At 43.4% G+C, this 18,705-nt stretch overlaps 1 protein-coding gene across 3 annotated transcripts in view; it reads left to right on the top strand.

Annotated features, from left to right (window-relative positions):
- The window catches only part of SIPA1L1 (signal induced proliferation associated 1 like 1), a 154,185-nt gene extending 140,246 nt beyond the window's left edge, over positions 1-13,939 (top strand). For 2 of the 3 annotated variants that reach the window (XM_035113061.3, XM_035113094.3), the window contains 6 exons: positions 1,703-1,868; positions 6,575-6,797; positions 7,428-7,574; positions 8,318-8,432; positions 9,613-9,694; positions 11,233-13,939. In XM_035113061.3, coding sequence (XP_034968952.3) covers positions 1,703-1,868; positions 6,575-6,797; positions 7,428-7,574; positions 8,318-8,432; positions 9,613-9,694; positions 11,233-11,376 — 877 coding nt within the window. In that variant the 3' untranslated portion in view covers positions 11,377-13,939. The remainder of the gene's footprint in view (positions 1-1,702; positions 1,869-6,574; positions 6,798-7,427; positions 7,575-8,317; positions 8,433-9,612; positions 9,695-11,232) is intronic. The other variant, XM_060273729.2, reaches the window with a different exon arrangement.
- The last annotated feature ends 4,766 nt before the right edge of the window (positions 13,940-18,705 follow it).

Here is an 18,705-nt window from a genome sequence, read left to right on the forward strand (position 1 = left end):
GGCCTCTAAAATGTATAGTAATTTGATACATTATGGGGTGGAAGCTCTTTTAAGGGGTAGTACAGTGATTTAAGTTCTTAAAGGAGCTGTAGAGCAAAAACTCATCTCAGAATTCTATGGAGATTATTAGAGTGTTCAAATAAAGTAAAATGGTTTAATTTAATGACTTTTAAAACTCTTTGTTCTGTCGCTTCAATTGCACATTTAGTCCTATGGCAGGATGTTTTAATTGAACTGAAAAATCCTGAAAATTCACCAGTAGTGTTTAGGATCCTCCATCTGCAGTTTTTAGATGTATTGAGAGGAGGAGCTTTGTTTAGAAAAAGTGGCTTTGGTAATAGAAACTGAACTGCTGCACAAAGTGTTTTCACGACATGGTTAATCAGCAATCCTCCCCCCCCCCCAATGTTGCCTCGGTGTGTATTGGCCATTTTGTATGGTTACCACCAATCATCTCCTCTCTATGCAGGGAGCTTAAATTAGAGGTGAGTCTTCTCTCATTTGTGTTAGGTTATGGGAAAGGTAAGAAAGAGTGGGAGGGAGCCTGTTATTCCTAATTTTCTCCAAACCACAACATAAAGCACCAGGAGAATCTGTGTCCTGCTGGCCATACTACTCATCAGAGCTGGTGAACAGATTTGTGGACAACTCTTACTGGTGAAAAAGAAACTCCCCACCCCACCCCTGCAAATAATGCCAATAACCCTTCAACTGAGTGCCAGTGGGAATGCTGGGGGCCAGTGGGGAGACTGCAACAACAGTCTTTTGCAAATATGGGCTTTCAAAGATGATCTGAATAGGGGTTTTTTTTTTCTTTTGTACTATTTCAAAAGGATTTGCCAATTAGGTTTTTAGCTATTGTGGAAAAAGAGCTGCTCTTTTATGCCAAGAACTGGTGCTATGTGAAGAACCAAGATCATAATTGAAGAGTCAGGATGAGATCATGGGTAAAATGAAAGTAAGGTCAAAGGTTAATCACATTCCAAGTCATAAAGCATTACAGAGTGGGCAGACTAGGTTACAGATTGACTAAAAAGGGCTTTAATACAGGTACAGTGATACCTCAGGTTAAGTTCTGAATTGGTTCCGGAAGACCGTACTTAACCTGAAGCGTAGTTAACCTGAAACGAACTTTCCCATTGAAAGTAATGGAAAGTGGATCAATCCATTCCAGATGGGTCCGCGGAGTACTTAACTTGAAAGTACTCAACCTGAAGCATACTTAACCCGAGGTATGACTGTAATAGTGTTCAGTGTGTTCTCAAGAAGGCATGTCGTTGGGATGCTGAAATGGTACTATGGGTGAAACAGAGAAAAACCAAAGCACAGGAAACCAAAGCAAAGGGAATGAAGCAGATAGCAGCAAAGCCTCTTAGACATCTCTTTGATAATCATACAGCTTCACATTAGCCAGTAAGGTGACAGTCTGATGTCAGTTGCCTTAACTGTGGTTATATGGTGGCGATGTGGTCAGCCTTTCTGCTATTAGGATGAGCTTCTTATCGAGATATGGAAAAGCCAATGTACTTAACAGGTTTATTCCTTTCAACAGGCATTCCTATACAACTTTTCTCAGTCCCTCTCCCCATCCAAGTGCCCACCTTCTATGCAAACATTTTCTCTGAATAACTGGAGGGTGCTGCAAAGGTCTGGCCGCCCCAAGGGCTTGGATCCCTAAGTGTTTATCTTCCTTCCTTTAAAGGCGTCACCAAAGCGATGGTAATGAAATGGCACATCCTCGGTTGCGCGCATCAGCCAGAGATCTTCGGGCCTCACCAAAGCGAGCATCTAAGTCAAATATCGAGGAAGAGCTGAAGAAGCTAATAGATCTAGACAGCCCGACACCAGAGTCTCAGAAAAACTTTAAGGTAGGTGTTACAGAATGGTATCATCGCCTTCCTGCTGAGAAGTGGGTGTCAAAGCCAGCAAGCAGCTGCTGCAGTTGGTGTGAAAGAGCAGATTTTTCGCAGGCCCATGACTGCTGAGCTTATCTCTTTTTATGATTAAGTATAAACAAGTGTGGGAGTCACGGTGTGCAATAAAAGCTACAACTGTCAGTTACCTTACCCATACATTAACTTGCATTTCCTGTAAATAATTGATCAGTAGGTTCTGAGTGTAATGGCCAGGATGTTAACTTGATTTGGCCACAGAGATTCCCTTAATTTTCTTGAAGGGCTTCTAATTGCTTTCTCAGACTCGGTTCAAAGGTCTAGTCCTGATCTTACATGGCATGGTGGTAGCGTATCTTAAGAATCACTTTCTCCCAACTGCATTCCTGTGTGCCTAGAGATTTGCCAAGGTGTGTCTGCTTTTGCCCTCCTCAGGGTGGGTTGGGCCACAAGGAATAGGGTGCCTTTTGTGTTTGCCCCTCATTATGAAACAAAATTAAATAAGATCCAAAGTGCAAAGCCGAGTAAAGCACTAAATCTGAAAGTTTCTGAATATCTGCTAGATAGAAAACGCTTCTGTGGTTCAACACCAGACAGAGTAGGGAAGGATATGAATGCTTTCTGTTTTAAAGAGCTTTTGCAGTATCTCACATTACAGCATCTTAACAGCATCTCATGGAAACCTTTTACAGCCTGATCTGTGGTCAGGTGAATGGTACAGAGCTTCTGACAGGGTGTGAATTTTCTTCATGAATTACAACATTGCCACTGGCTTCCTTTGGTTCTTGGGGAGTTTTAGTTAGGGAAGGTTTCAATATACTGCATTAGCAGGTGCCACAATTGCACCTGATAGTTCTGCATGCAGCCTTTTATCAGAAGGAGGTATCACTTGCTGAAAAGCCACTAGTGCTAATGGAATGTTTTCTTCCAAATGCCGCCTTCGTTCAGTTGAGTGGGTCTTCCACTTTTCTGATCAGAGCTCTTGAGTAATGGCATGCTTGGAGTGAGCAGACCTTTTCTACTCAACCCATGCCTCATTTTGTGAGGGCCAAAATTGCTTCCCAAACTTTAAAACACATGAAACAAATCCACCCAGAACAATTCCTTAAGGTTTCACCAGAAGTACTAATGATTTAACCATCTTTAAACATCCAATGAATAATCTTGAAGAAAGAAAGAACCTTGATTTCTAAGGCCTCTGTGCTGAAAGCCAGTGCTTAACATTTCAAGCTTGTCAGAGACTAAATGGTTTCCACAGCAACCATGCAAAAGAGGGCACTCACAACTTCTTTCTTTGCTTGTCAAAACCCAAAGAGGCTTATTAAAACTTGTAAGTATGAGGTTCCATATACAGATTATTTTTCAGTGTTGTCTTTGAGGCTGGAGCAACGGCAAATTGCCACAGGCAAGTATCCCCCCCCCACCCAACTGCCTACTGGCATTTTGAGGAGAAAGATCAACAACTTTCTCATGACTCGTCAGACAAGGACTGTTCTCTTTTCACAAAATTGCTAATCATTTAAATGATTGAGTGTCCTAGTAGCTGTTAGTACCTGTCTCTTGTGGAACTCCTCATGATCAATGGAGTCTGCTCTCTCTCAAATTATTTTCCTCATTTAGACGGTAGTCACTAATTTAAACAAATAACCTGCCAAAATTCATGAATCCTGATACCAGTGTTACTATTACTGCCTATTCTCTTGATTTAAAAAATCCTCTTAGTAGACAAGGGCATTAAGATAGCTCCTTGAAAGAGTTCATTACGAGCACTTACATTGTCGTTGTTCAAGATTAGCTGTTTTCTGAGGGGACATTCTTTCTTAACCGCTCTTTTATATAATTTCCTTCACTTTCCTGCTGTCAGAAAGGGGGTGGGGTGGGCTGTGCTGCTGGGTCCCTGCAGTGAGACTCCTCTTCACTACGCCAGTGTGGTGTAGTGGTTAAGAGCGGTGGACTCGTAATCTGAAGAACTGGGTTCGTGTCTCCGTTCCTCCACATGCAGCTGCTGGGTGACCTTGGGCTAGTCACACTTCTTTGAAGTCTCTCAGCCTCACTCACCTCACAGAGTGTTTGTTGTGGGGGAGGAAGGGAAAGGAGATTGTTAGCCGCTTTGAGACTCCTTCGGGTAGGGATAAAGCCGGATATCAAATCCAAAGTCTTCTTCTCTTCTTCTTTTGGCAAAGTGCTTCCAGTCCAAGAGAAGAACTTGTGCTGCAACATCCACTCCGCCACGTCCTAAAATTGCTAAGGGGAGCACTTTTCACAAATGACCAAAAAAAGTTTGTGAAACTCCTCCCTCCCAACCCCCACATTTGTCTCAGTCACATTTCAATTAGGTGGGGATTTTTAAAAACCCATGTACACAATGGTCATATGTTTCAGCATCTGCAGTGTAAAGTGAGGTCTGGTCCAGAAAGAGTTTCACCTCTTTGATAAGTTGTTTGTCTACCAAGCTTCTGAGTTACCACCATGCCTGAACAACTATAGAACTTTTGGCAGAAGACATGCAGTAGCAGAGTGGGCTTGCTCTTTCTCTCTCTAAAGATACTCATATGCATTGCTACAGCTGTAGAGTAGCTGCCTGAAACCCTGGAGACCCACTGCCAGCCATTGAAGACCATACCAAACTAAATGGACCAATGTTCTTGATTCTGTATGAAGAAAGCATCTTCCTATGTTTGAGGTCTCTTCCCTTTTCTTCTCCTCTCTTCTGATAAACAAGCCATACAGCAGCAACTCACTTCAGGGATGCGTACTTCTGCCCCGGGGACCAGGTACAGCCCTCCCAGCAAATTTTATTTCCCCCCACTCCAATGAGCCCAGCAATTTTGGCAGCAGTAGAAGGAAATGAGAAAAAGTATGCAGTCACAGCATTGGAGTAGGTAGAGAACTTTTAAACCTCTCTGTGAAGCCCTGAAGGGCATGCAAATTGACCCCTCCCTACTCATCAGATTAATCTTAATGAATGGAGAGGTGGCAATAACTCCCCCAGCAACTGAGGAGGGGAGCTGTGTGTATCTGTTCTGGGTGTGGAAGTGAGAAAGTGTTGGTGGCATGCAGCTCTCAGACAAAAGAAGAAGTTTGCCCTACACTATGGCTTTTATCCACAACAACTCTTGGATAACTTTTGTACATACAAAAATACAGAACGTAAAGCTTCATAAAATTTCCTACAGGAGAAATCATAAGCTTCTGATTTGGAGGCTAATTCTATTTTGGCACACTGCTATCCCTCCCTTCTGGTGCCTACACGCCACCCAATAATTCCTGCTACAACCTCACTATACAGCACTTGCAGCCAATCAGTGATGATGATTGAGAGATTTGGGACTTGGGAGATTGAGGAGATAAAGGACTAAGGGAGACTTCTGCTTTTAGCATTGTTTACCATGCAGATGTAAGAGCCATTCCTTCCACATCTTCTCTGTGTAGGAGGAATACTGCTGAATTGATAGATTTCCTTCAGCACTGTATTGAAAGTTTATTGTATAATAAAATAGAAAATGCAGGAAGTAAAAGAAATGAGAATTGCTTTTTCCATCTTAGGGGCCTTCTAGAGGATGTTTTTTTGTGCAGTAAAGGCACAGATGCTACTCATTTATTGTAGTGGATCCACCAAGCAACTTTCACAGGTTAATGATTTCTGCTTCCTGGAGATAATGTTTACCTAGCGCTCTGGCCATAATATTTCATTGTTGAGAAAATCAGCCTCTCCAACCCTGCTGCTCTCAGCACCCAACAAACACTGTATGGTGGAACATGGTTGTGTGAGCACTCAAGTGCAGGAATGTTCAGTGACCCCTTTAAAAAGTGACAGACAGACAGGCTTACCCCCCAACACGCATACCAGTCTTAATGAACGTTGTGCTTTCTAAAATGTATTTTATTCTTTGGAGGATGTATGCAGCGTCAGAACTGTTAGGACCTTGGCAAAGACACATGCCCAACTGGCATTTTCTCTCCCACCTGGTCAATCGTCCAGGGGCTTCAAAGGCTTTCTCCAGCCCAAAAAGCATTTGCATGCTTAGGGATCCGCAGAGTCTTCGCAGTTTGCGTAACAGACCTCAGGAACTCGGCATTTGGCTAATCTATTTTATTTACATATAAACACACACGGAGCACTGCAACATGGCTCCCTCTCTCTCTAGCATCAGACAGCAAAAAGAAAGAACAAAGGACAATAGTCCCACTTCAGGAAACACAGTACAGTAACACAAACATCCTGTCTCCGTCACTTCCCACTCTGTAGAATGAAAACATATACCATCATGTGATAGACAACAATCCCATGACTGCAGACAAGGGGAATGAATCTTCAAACATGCTTACTTAAAATTAGACCAGTGTACATCCATAAATGTTCTTCTACATTGTGGCTATGGGTATAAATGCCTTTGGATGCAGACACGTGTAACCTTTGAATCGGTACAAGTTAACTACAATTTTCTGTGCACCCATTCGGAAAGACCTGAAAGGGACAGAAATGCTATACCGGAACTGGTTCCCACTTTAAAAGGGACATTCTAAAATCACATGGTGTTGTGGTGGTGGTCGTCATCTTTAATATGCTGCCCATCTGACTAGGTTATCCAAGCCACTCTGGGTGGCTTCCAACAAATTAAAAAAATGCCATGCATTGCAATGCGCTCTTGACATGTGATTGCTCCTTTCTCTTCTTCCAGTCTCCGTTCCCCAGCACTCCTACCTCAAGGCGTGCGTTGCAGAGGACTCTGTCAGATGAGAGTATTTACAGCAGTCAAAGGGAACACTTCTTCCCCTCGCGAGCTTCTCTTTTAGACCAAGCCCTGCCAAATGATGTCCTTTTCACCAGCACATATCCTTCCCTTCCCAAGTCACTACCATTAAGAAGGCCGTCGTACACATTAGGAATGAAATCTTTACATGGTGAGTATGCTTCCAACTTCATTATTATTGTGAAAGTGCCATGCATTGATTCAGCCGGCATCCTACTCTGTCCTGAGAACTCGGAGTTCTAAGCTTTTATGCTTAAAGAGATGGGTTCAAAGGTATGTTGGTCGTGCCTTATGTAACCTTGAAACATGAATATTGCAATGTATTCTGCTTGGTGCTGCCTTCGATGGCTACAACTGATACAGAATATAAGACCTGCTTTTGAACAGGGTGGTCATTATTGGCTTATTATGCTTTATCTTAGACATATCTTAGAAACTTAGACCTATCTTAGACATATCGTAGAAACTCTTCAGACCAAGAACAATCTTTAAAATCAGTGGTATGTTCCTTTTTCACCATACCACCGATATGCCAAGTCAGAGCAGCAATGGCAAAAAGAATGGCATGCTCAGTGGCTGGACCTATTAGTTTAATCTGGCCTATAATGCTCAGTTACCTTCCTTTTCACTTTTGAATAACTTCCATGTGGACCTGAAGCTGTGGAAATTCAAGAAGAAAATTGTTTCTTTAGAATATTTTCTTAGCTGAATTTCAGTGTTGATAGCTTTTCCTGATTTCTGCTTTTAATTGTGTGTTTGTCTATGTTCTTTGTTGCTTCAGGAGAGTTCTCTGCCTCTGACAGCTCCCTCACAGATATCCAGGATCAGAGAAGGCAGCCCATGCCAGATCCTGGTCTCATGCCTCTGCCCGATTCTGCTTCTGACCTAGACTGGTCAAACTTGGTAGATGCTGCCAAAGCCTTTGAGGGTAGGTCTTGGCAGGTCACTGCTTCAAAAGCTCTTACACCCTCTTTACAAATTTGTTTTAATTTGCCATGTCTTGCATAGGTTTTCCAGCTCTGAAACCCAAGTTTCCTCTTCAGTTGCAATGACAGTCTTATGCCACTTAACACTATTCCCGTGTAGTTTCTTTTTGCATTTTTGGTGTGCTTCCAATTTTATTATTGTATCTGAAATGCAATAGGTGCTTTGCTGTCAATAAGTGTTTTCAGTTCATCCTTATTTTGATTTGCAAATATCAAGGCTTAAATGTGCAGCCTTATTTTGATTTGCAGATATCAAGGATTAAATGTGCAGCCTTTTGCCACAGGGCCAGAAAGACTTTTTAAAAGGAATGTGGACCATTTAGTGATATAACTAGCATTTTCAGCAGAAAAGGCTCCCAGAGCACCTTATACATGATCAATTAAAACAGGATTGTTCCTGCAAGGAGGCTTATAGTCTAGAATACATGACATAAAAAATGAGGAGGAAAGAGGAAAACTAAATCAGACACCACTTCATAAAGTTACATAGTCATTTCTGTAATGATTATCTGAAATGGAAGCATTCTCAAAAGAGGATTCCAGTTATTGGCTTTGTTACAGGACATTTCCCCCCCCCCCCGTCTTCCTGCTTTGTTTTCATTTGAAAGAAGACTGCTTTCTTCTGCTGAAAAAGAAAAAATAATTATGTTGTGGCATGTGTTTTTGTGTGTCTGTCTCTCTCCAGTCCAGCGAGCCTCATTTTTTGCCACTAGTGATGAAAACCACAGACCTGTCAGTGTTGCTTCCAACAGTGATCAAACCGAAGATCAGCTTCCTGCTCAGATGAAGCCTTACACTGGGTATGTAAAATGTTAAATAATGCTTAACAGTTTATTCTAGGGAAGGAGTGAGGAATCTGTGACCATCCAGATGTTCTTTGACTCCAGCTTTCATCAGCCCCAGCCAGCATAGCCAACGACCATGGATCATGGGTGTTGTGTGTAGGCAGTCCATCAACATCTGGAGGGCCACAGGTTCCCCATCCCTGATAGAGAGGATGAATTCAAGGATCTGCTCATCAGCATCTCAAATAATCATTGTCTGGTTGATGGAGAAGACGACATGTGTAGTATTACCATACGATAGCTATGGCAAGGAGCACACATTGCTTTAAAACTCTAGAACAGGTCCACCTTTGAGAGAGTCTTCCTATGTTTTTAGATCAGTCTTTCCAGAAGGGGTATTAGAAACACCCAGTTGTTGTCATAGATGCCAAACCAACCTAAAAGTCCATACAGCTGTTCCGAAACATGTTGTTTAGGCTTCCCGCAGACATAACAGGTGGACCCTGGTTAGCACTAACCTTGATTTAGTGCCTTAACCCTGGTTAACAAGATGCAATAGGTTCAGAGCAAAGGAAATAACTGCTCCAAACAGTGCATAATTAACCTGGCAAATTCACTGCTGCAGAATGTGGTAATGTCAACTAGCTTATATGACTTTTAAAGAAGGAGAAATACAGTGCTTGTTATCTAAATGGATCCTTCCTGATCAGAACCATGAAAAAAGAAAGGGACATATGCTTTTCTGGGGCAGGGGGGGTAGGGAATGGGTGGGTTGGTATACCTATGAAAACCAGCTCCTGAAGACAAACACCTGTGGAGGATGCCCTGCTCCACGGCTTCCAAGAAGTGCCTGATTGGCCGAAATTGGAAATGTTGGCTTCAATTGACACTTGATCTGTTTCAACAGGGGCCTTGCATTCTTACTGATTAAATCCTTTCCTTACCATGGGTTATATATGCAGGTGTAACACTGATTTGTGATTAAGGAAAGCAAACCACTGGTTCTGTCTGCATAAGACAGAGAATGGGGGACTTGGTGCCCTTCAGACATTTTTTGACTCCAGCTCCCATCATCCCACCATTAGCCACAATTACTGGAGTTGATGTGAGTTGGAGTCCAAAACCTTTGAAGGGCCCCTGGCATAAGGCCACAGAGAAAGTAAACAACTCTGTGTCTGTCTCCTCCTTCTTGCAGTAAAGAATCTCCTCCTTCTCTTGCTTCTAAAGTGAACCAGCTGGAAGGTATGCTGAGAATGTTGCAGGAGGATTTAAAGAAGGTAAATATTTTGACTTAAATAACTTCTGAGTTATTTCTGTTTAAATGCTAGTCCATGCTAACAGCTCTATGAGCCCTGATCTCGTGCTGTATTTCAAAACAGAGGTTTTAAGAAGCCCTGGAACTAAAACACAGATAGATGAAATCAGAAGGTGTACTTTCTTACAGCCAAACCAAGTGCAAAACCCTTCACTTGAAGTGTTACTGGTGCTTTTTGTTATGCGTAGCTGCTCGGGGGGGAGTGTTTGTCAGAAGTGCAGAAAGAGAACTTAACCCAGATGTTTTGGACTACAATTCCCATCATCCCTGACCACTAGTCCTCTTAGCTAAGGATCATGGGAGTTGTAGGCCAAAACATCTGAAGGGCCGCAGTTTGGGGGTGCCTGACTTAACCCTTTATCCGCCCACCACAACACTCCAAATAAAATCTACCTTCCACAGCAGCTATTAGTCTCAGAAGCCCCATTGAGGCTAGTGGCACGGGGTGCCAAGTTCTGGAGGGCGCCAGGGAAGAGGTGGAGGCTGGACGTGGCACCTCCTGGCATCAACTCACCGCCCTCACCCGCCATGCCACGCCCGGAGCCTCCGTCTGCCGTGGCTACCGCGGCATGAAGCAACCAGCTGAGCCAGGAGGTGCCGCATCTGGTCTCTGCCTCTTCCCCGCCAGAGGAGCCGCCCTCTAGCCACTGCCCGCCTCCTCCAGCCCCGCCGGCAGTGCCATCCTCCCTAAAAAACTGGGAAATAGGGGGGCGCCGGAGGGAGCTTTGCACCATGGCGCCAGATATGCTTAAGACGGCCCTGCTCAGAAGACAAGTGTCTGGGGGAGCTTACCTCCTGTAACTAATAGCCACTAAACCAGAGGTGACAGTGGTGGTTTTCATTGAGAACATGACAGGAAAAGATAGATTTAAGCCCACATACTGTAATTCTAATGAGAATGGAGAGACCTGTGGCAGTTAAGCATAATTGTATTAATAGAATAATATCGTGGTAATTTGGAAACTCAAGCACTTCTGATGAAGTGTGTGGTTTGGTGCCATATATTGTTTGAAACACGGAATAACATTGAGTCCTACTGATGGCGGATGAAGAGGAGATGTTGCTTTGCATCGGCCAGTGGTCCATTTTCTGCTTGGCAGAGGGAGGAAGCCTTGGATTTACAAGGGAAAACTCAGCAGAATTGATGGCACAAGGATCTAGGAAGAGGGACAGGAATGTCATCGCAAACACCAGAAAACTTGGCATGCCATCTCAAAACACTGTAGCTGTATCAGGAAGTCTTTAATGTTTGGCATTTTATTCTGTTTTTATATTTTGCTTGAAGCTGCCCAGAGTTGCTGGGGAAACACAGCAGAGTAGAAATAATAAAATTAGTAGTAGTAGTAGTAGTAGTAGTAGTAGTAGTAGTAGATTAGTTGGGAAGCCTGAGGAGGTTGGAGAGAACACCTTTTTGATGAAGGTCTGCCCTGGTGATCACTATAGGGCTTGTCACATAGAATCCACATCTGAGATCTTTTATCTTTTGCTCATTCTTCCCAGGAAAAAGAAGACAAAGCCAGTCTTCAGGCCGAAGTCCAGCATTTGCGAGAAGACAATTTACGGTTACAAGAGGAATCCCAGAACGCCTCTGAGAAACTGAAGAAATTCACAGAATGGGTTTTCAACACAATTGATATGAGCTAAGAACAGCACACATTGAAACAAACACATTGGCAAAAAAAAGCGAAATCACCTCTGTAGTGGGACTTTGCTTTAATACCACACTAATCATGACCTTTGAAAGTCCAGTCAGAGCACTTTTACATCTTTCATACTCTGATTACCCTTTTTTTGCATCTCTGCAAGCACCCAGAACTATTGCAGATCAACAATCATTGTCTGCCTTTTGTAGGAAAAAAATAAAAGCAACAAAAAAATTAATTTTAAAGAAAATAAAAGTTTAACTGCTAAAATGTGAATGTCTTTATTTTTTTGCACATTCTCTTTACCTGTCCTGTACAAAATGACTTGGGAGAGTGGACCAGAATAACTGTCCACCTGCCTCTATTTATTTCTATTCACTCCTTTGTATCAGTTTCAGATTAATCTGCTTTATTCTTGCTGCTTTGGCAAATATTACAACTTCTAGAAAACTAGAGAGATGTTTGTTTTGCTGCTTCCTTTCTATTGTTTCTGACGTATTCCACAAGCCAGAGGATGTGAGCTATGTTTTGGGTGTCACCTTAATGGTTTGTGCTTGGCCATCCTTAGTGCTGTCTCCACATACCTTGTATAGAGCCATTTCCCCCTAGAGTGTGCACGTGTACACGTGTGTACAGTGTAGCCAGTGGAGACTTGAGCCATGGCTATGGCAAGTTACCAAATTCCATTTTTGCACATCTCTTTGAATCGGTGGTTGTTGCGCCTTCGTTTTCCAGTGGAAGTGCATGGGCTTCCAGCTACCTAAGGGAAATAAAGGCAGTACAAATTTGATATGCTGAACAGATATCCTTTCTCAGGCTCCTTGAGTGAAGAGAATACTCACTCCTTTTGTAAGAACTGCCCTCTGTGTCTTCCTACCTAGGGACCTTTCTCTCACCAATCCCTTCCCGATAGCATTGCATATTTTACATTTCTTTAATGCAGATAGCCCACTCCTGTTGATCTGGAGATTGTGTAATTCTGTCCAGTGTGGGTTCTAGGTTTGGGGAGCTCTTTGGGCCAGACACTCTTGTAGGGTCCTTCATCTGTGGGTCTCCTCCTCTTCTCCACCCAATGCCTTTCTCTCTCCCTCTGGGCCCAGTCTGCACAACTGCCTAGAGGGAAGTAGAGGATGCTACCCTGCTTCCTCGTTTTTGTCTTTTGCTTGCATGTTTGCAGAAGACAAGTAAACAGTCAGCAACAGCAAGGAGGAAAGGGGCCAGGAAGCAGTGGTCTGTGGGCCTTGACAGGGCCTACTCCCGAGAAAGGAAATGAGCCAAAGCTCTTTCTCCGTGCCCCACCCTAGCAGTGTGGCACTTAGCCCCCTTATGCAGCACCCCTGAATTTTGCCTTGGAAAGGAGAATGAGACAGTACGGACCCACAGTTTCTATTGGTGGCCTTTTGACAGATAACGTGCTGTACTGTTAAGACTGCACACAACGCCATGTGTGCCTGAATGCTGCTGACCTCAATGGATTTTCATTTTAATAGCTTGCATATTGAGACTTTAATAGGACACACCAGTGTCGCTGCCCATGTGTCATTTCTTAGCACTCGTACATATCCAAAGTAAGGCAAAGTTGTGAAGCAACCATTGCAAGTTGCGCTCCATGCAGCAGGCGTCTGTCGTATAAGGACATTTTTAATAACTTTGTCATCATTGCCCCGAGTGAAAAGACAATGGGATGGCTTTTTTATTAATATGATCGAAGTCTTCCCTTGATTTTTAGAATCAGGAGAATCTTGAATCTTTGGCTCGTGACTTTTCCATTAGAACCGGCTAATGGGAAATGTGTGTGTGCTGGGGGGATAACTTGCCATAAAATGTCGCATCGGCAAGGAATGAAGTCTTAGCATTGGGGGAAGAAACCGGTGTGCCCTGCAGCCTGCCTAAGCTTTGTTTCAAGTGGCATGTGGTGAATCTCATTTGTGACCTTCTCTGCATGCAGCCGTGATACACCTTCCTACGCACTGTTGCACCTAACGACAGCAACCTATGCCTGTCCATTTCATCAACCCTCCTCTCCTTCCCTGTGTTCTAGGCCTCATTCATCCCTGGGAATGTTCTTCACCTTCCATTGAGTCTTCCTGGCCTTCTTTGATACACATTTTCATAACTCTTAATTAACTGTACAAACCCACATGGTTCGTTTTGACCTACAGCTTCATTTGATAAAAATCCCCTCGGGGTGTTTCTCCCCCCCCCCCCCCGATAACATTTGGCCGTGTGAGAGGATTGGTTTGAGAGTATTTCTGGAGTGCTTTCGCAGAAAGATAGAATGTCTTAGGGTGTTGTTGTTGTTTTTCCTCTTCAATAATTTGTATGAAGGAGATCTATATAATGCCTGATGTAATTTGTAAATGGGAAATATTGCTAACATCTCTCAGCATCCTGACTTATTTTTCTTTCTCTTTAGTTTTTATTTTATTTTAAACAGTGGGACTTGGGGCAGACTATTTATTAGAGTTTTGCAACAGAGTTCTTGTATGAAGCCTCTAAAAGGCTACTTGTAAAAAACAAAAATCTGACAATAAAATTCATTTTAAAGGCTCTTCTAGATACAATATCCTGTTTGTTTTCATTCTTTGAGCTTTCCTTACATAATGATTCCCCACCACATCACCTGCCTAAGAATCCATAAAGACAAGGATTAAAAACTTTAATATATATATATATATATATATATGCACAATTCTTTTTTACACATACCATTCCATATCCTTTGTAGTTTCCCTTCTTGCATTTGAGCACATTCCTATCTTTCTTGTAGTAGAAACAAATCCATTAATTGTGGTTTTGCTTTAATTTCCCCTTATACTAGCACTTACCAACTAGCATTCATTCAAAGGAAGGCTGATACTGGTTGCTATGCAGGGTGGTCCCAGCTACTATTTTCTGATGCTTGAGTGAGAGCGTTACTTCCTTATAGCAGAGTGCTCATCTGGAGCCAAACTACCGGTAGATGGGACATTTGTCAATGTAGTGTGCTGGCCAACCATCCCTGGACACTAAAATGCAATCGACCCTAGGGAGCAAGATTCAATTCCCTTCCCCACTTCTCCTCCACAATGAACTGGGAAGCTCTTGCGGAGCTATGAGGCTGTGTTCTATGTTGCAACTCCAAATACTCTTTTATAGGGAGCAGGACTGCACTTTAACTTGGGCTTACTTCTGAGAAGACATAGATCCGGATGACACTATAACTTCCACTGTAGAGACCCGAGTTGCAGTCTTAAAAGCACTTATTCAAGAGTTAGGTTCTTTGGAACACAATGTGACTGACTTCTGAGTAAACATACCTGTGTGCTGTAAAGGCACCGAAGGAGACGTTCTTGATTTTTATTATACTGGTCATGTTTTTATTTGGGCGTGCGGCGTCTGGGTGTTTTGTGAAATAGGTGCTTTGGTTTATTGGCATTCTTGGCAATGAAGAATATTAAATCTCATTGTTTGAACTTACACTGTGTTGATGATATTCAGCTGTTCCTATATTAGCTTGTGGCCTTTGTTTACTTGCACATTTCTTGAAGTGAGTAATTTCCCTTTGATACAAGTCCCTTTATTACTCCTAAAGGAAGCATATTTTAAGTGTACCATAAAATGTTCCTTTGGCCTTTTATTTATTTATCAAATCATCATTCCTATGTCAAAGGGATGTTGGCTGCAAGGAGCAGCATTCGTATTTTGGTTGATTCACTATTTAATGCAGGGGGGACACCTTTCACCCTCCAGGTGGTGTTGGACTCCACATCCCATCATCCCAAGCTAATATGTCCAATTATTGGGATGGTGATTATCATAGCTGCCAAGTTTTCCCTTTTCTCACAAGGAAGCCTATTCAGCATAAGGGAATTTCCCTTAAAAAAAGGGATAACTTGGCAGCTATGGTGATTATAGGCCAGCAACATCCCCTGCCCTGATCTAACTCGCAGATCAGCGATGCATTTGCTAGGCAAGGTTTCATTTTAATTTTTTTTAACCCCACTAGTACATCCGTTTCATGCCAGAATATGAATAAAGGGCAGCAGTTACAGAGACATAAATAACAAAAACCGAGTTCACATTCTATATTTAGAACAATTCATAGCATTTGTCCTTAGGAACTCCTGGCAAATCATCACTGATACAAATGCAGTGTCCCCCAGAGGAAAGATAATACCTGTGAGAGAGACCAAGAACCATGATTTGACCTGTTGAGGATCTATTGTCTTCTGCTGAGTCTGACTGCAGCTGATTCAGGGCTGGTACTGTAGGTGCTCTCATCTTCACACCAACAGAGAGAGGTTTGGGGAGATTTTTTTTGCCTCTTGCTGAATGTGGCAATGCACCCCTCAAGAAGATGTCTTAAGCATCGCAACACAAGGCAGCGCTTGTGAGCTGTTCATCCCTGAGGAGAAATACCGTATTTTTCGCTCCATAAGACACACTTTTTTCCTCCTAAAGAGTAAGGAGAGTAAGTCTCTGCGTCTTATGGAGCAAATGTGTGGTCCCTGGAGCCGAATTGCCCAGCGACAAAAAGCAGATCATGCTGCTGCTTCTTTTTTTTTTAGAAAGAGCTAAAGGCTAACAAGAGGGAAAGAGGGGTGTTGAAAGGAAGCCGCTTAGCAGCTGATTGCAAGAGATAGGGGAGGGAGATAAGGGATGCTAGCTCCCTTCCTGCCTGCCCCCTTGCCCAGGCCTCCATTGTTGAATGTTCTGCAGAGGGAGGCTGTTTGTTTCCCCAGCAACATGTGACTGGCTGATTGGATTATCTGGCTGATTAGATTTTTATCAGAAGCTGCAGAACTGAGTTGAACAGGATTTTTTCCCTTTGCAAAGTAAACTCAACAACTTTGAGCTGATCCTTTAAAAATGGGTCTTTTCCTCTTTGCAAAAGAAGCTGCACAACTGTGAGCTGATCCCCGCAAAAATGGGGCTTTCCCCCTTTCCTCTGAAAACTAGGTGCGTCTTATGGTCAGGTGCGTCTTATAGAGCGAAAAATATGGTCTATGCGCACTCCTTCTGGGTCTTCGGCTGCCATAGCACACTCCTCCACCCCAGCAGTTTCTGTCAAAGTTGTATGACAGTAGAACAGACTCCTTTAGAGAGCAGTGGCTCTGCAGTGTTGGAGGTCTTTAAGCAGAGGCTGGATGACCACCTGTCTCCCATTCTCTGACTTTTAGGGAATTGAAGCACTCTTATTCCCGGTGCATTAAAAGCTGTGAAAACCCATTTCTCATGAGTCATTTATTGTTAACTAAGGGGTGTTTTTTTTTAGGGAAAGAATTTCACTGATCAATGTAAAAATAAGCATTGCGAAAAACAATTGCTGAAGTTTCTGTGCAGCCAGCATAAAAGCAAGCGCCTCCTCGTCGTGACACATGAGCTCTCTGAGCACAATGCCAGCTGCTGCTGCTGCGCTCCTTGGCTTTTCTGTTGCCATGCTGCTGCCTCTATAGATGCCTTTCAGGAAAATCTGCATTCTTCCCAGTTCTGCTGCACATTTCATTATATACCTCTGGATCTAGGCCAACATCTGTGAGACACGTTGAGCAGATGGTGCTCCGAATAATTAAAGCAGATTCCTTGCCTCATCGATTTTTTCAGTACTCCAGGAAACCTATCCATCATCTCAGGCTGATACCTCCTCAAGGTGCAACTTCTTATGCAGTGCCTTACTAGCAGGCTGGAAGTAGATCCTATTAAACAGCTGACAGAAAAGCATAAGCCTCCTGCCTCGGGCAATGAGGGAAGGGGATTCTTCTTGCATTTGCAGGTTGTTCTTTTATTTAAATCCCTTGCCCTCTGCTTCTAAAATACTGTTCTTTCCTACTTCTGCCAAATAAACCCAACAACTAGATAAATGAACTGATGCAATGGCTAAGTGTGAGCTGTAAATTAGAAAATGCCCGTTTCCGTGTGTCCGCTCTCTCTTGTGACTTGGAGAGAAGGCTGCCTTCGGCTTTAGAGCAACTTCTAGGATAGCCTCCTAGAAGACTTATCCCAGTGGCATAGCATGGACTGCCGGCGTCCGGGTCAAGGCAAGTATCCTCTGCACTGCCCACCAATAGGCTGGAGAGAAGGAGAAATACCCCAGCGACCTACGTGAGTGGCAGCTGCCGTGTGAATGCTGAGCGTGGCAGAGAGCAGGTATCTTTCTAAAGCCCATGCAGAGGGCACCCTAGCAACTGGACCACTCAAATCTGCTCAGTCCGCCCATGCAAACATTGGGAGATTTTCCATGTGAGGAGGAGAGTGCTCTCTTTACATTTTTGTTACTACTTTATTTTCCTTTGGGAAAAGAAAAGCCTCTTCCTTCTGCCCCCGCCTCTCCTGCTCCTTTGTCTCCCAGGACCAAAGGAGGATTGAAGAGGGAGGAGCAGAAAGTGAAACACAGGCGGAGTCTGCGCCTGCTTGCGTGCAACTTGGATAGGTAAGATACATAAGCCAAGGTTGGGGGGTATCTGCCTCATCAGATGCACTCTCAGAAGAAGCTGAGACACATAGGACTGATGGACATACATTTCCTAGCTTGTAAGTGTGCTTTTGACAATGAACGGTTAATTCCTCACTCTGGACATTCCTTGCCTGACAGTGCTGTGGCAGTTGGCCATGCTGGCTGGTGGTGGGCACTGGAATCGAAGGGCATCTGGAGGGCCAAGGGTTCCCCACACCTGGCGTAAGGAGCATGTGCTCTGTCACAGCATGTCCTGGGTTCAATCCCTGGCACTGTGGTTGGAAATACCTTTTCCTGAAACCCAAGAGAGCCACTTCTTGGTCAAAGAAGACAATACTGGGCTACATGGCAAGTAGCCTGACTTGGTACGAGGCATCTTCTTACATTTTTAAAAAAATTGATATAGCACTATACGCAGGTATGTATTTATTTGTAATGCTGACATTGCAGGGCAGGAATGGAAGGCAGGCTCCACTTGAGCAGAAAGTAGTGCTGCTGCTATTGCCTGCCAAATGTTTGTGCAGATTTGCTTGTCTTGTACTTCTGTTCTCCGATTTCCTTGAATAAGAGAAATAATTGCTGACCAAGCTCTAATTAAAAGAGAATGGACACTCAGACAAATCCTGCAGCTCTCCCCCAAGACATTGTGAGTATAGTAAGGACTCTAGCCCATCATTAGTGCCTGATCAATCTCTCAACCCTTTTCAGGGAATTACTTGTAGAGCATGTCAATAGGGCAATGTTTTCTCTGTTGCATGTCTTCTGTTCACAAGCCTGGTTTTAAGTATCACAGGGCCTCTGCCTGCTTCCTCCTTCCTTCTCGCTCAGATTTCCATCTGCCCCATTTCCAGGTCTGAAGCCAGAGTGAAATTGGGATCAAATAATGAGTCTCAT

Source organism: Zootoca vivipara, chromosome 1 (assembly GCF_965207765.1).
Source record: "Zootoca vivipara chromosome 1, rZooViv2.hap1.1, whole genome shotgun sequence".
Lineage (NCBI taxonomy): Eukaryota > Metazoa > Chordata > Lepidosauria > Squamata > Lacertidae > Zootoca > Zootoca vivipara.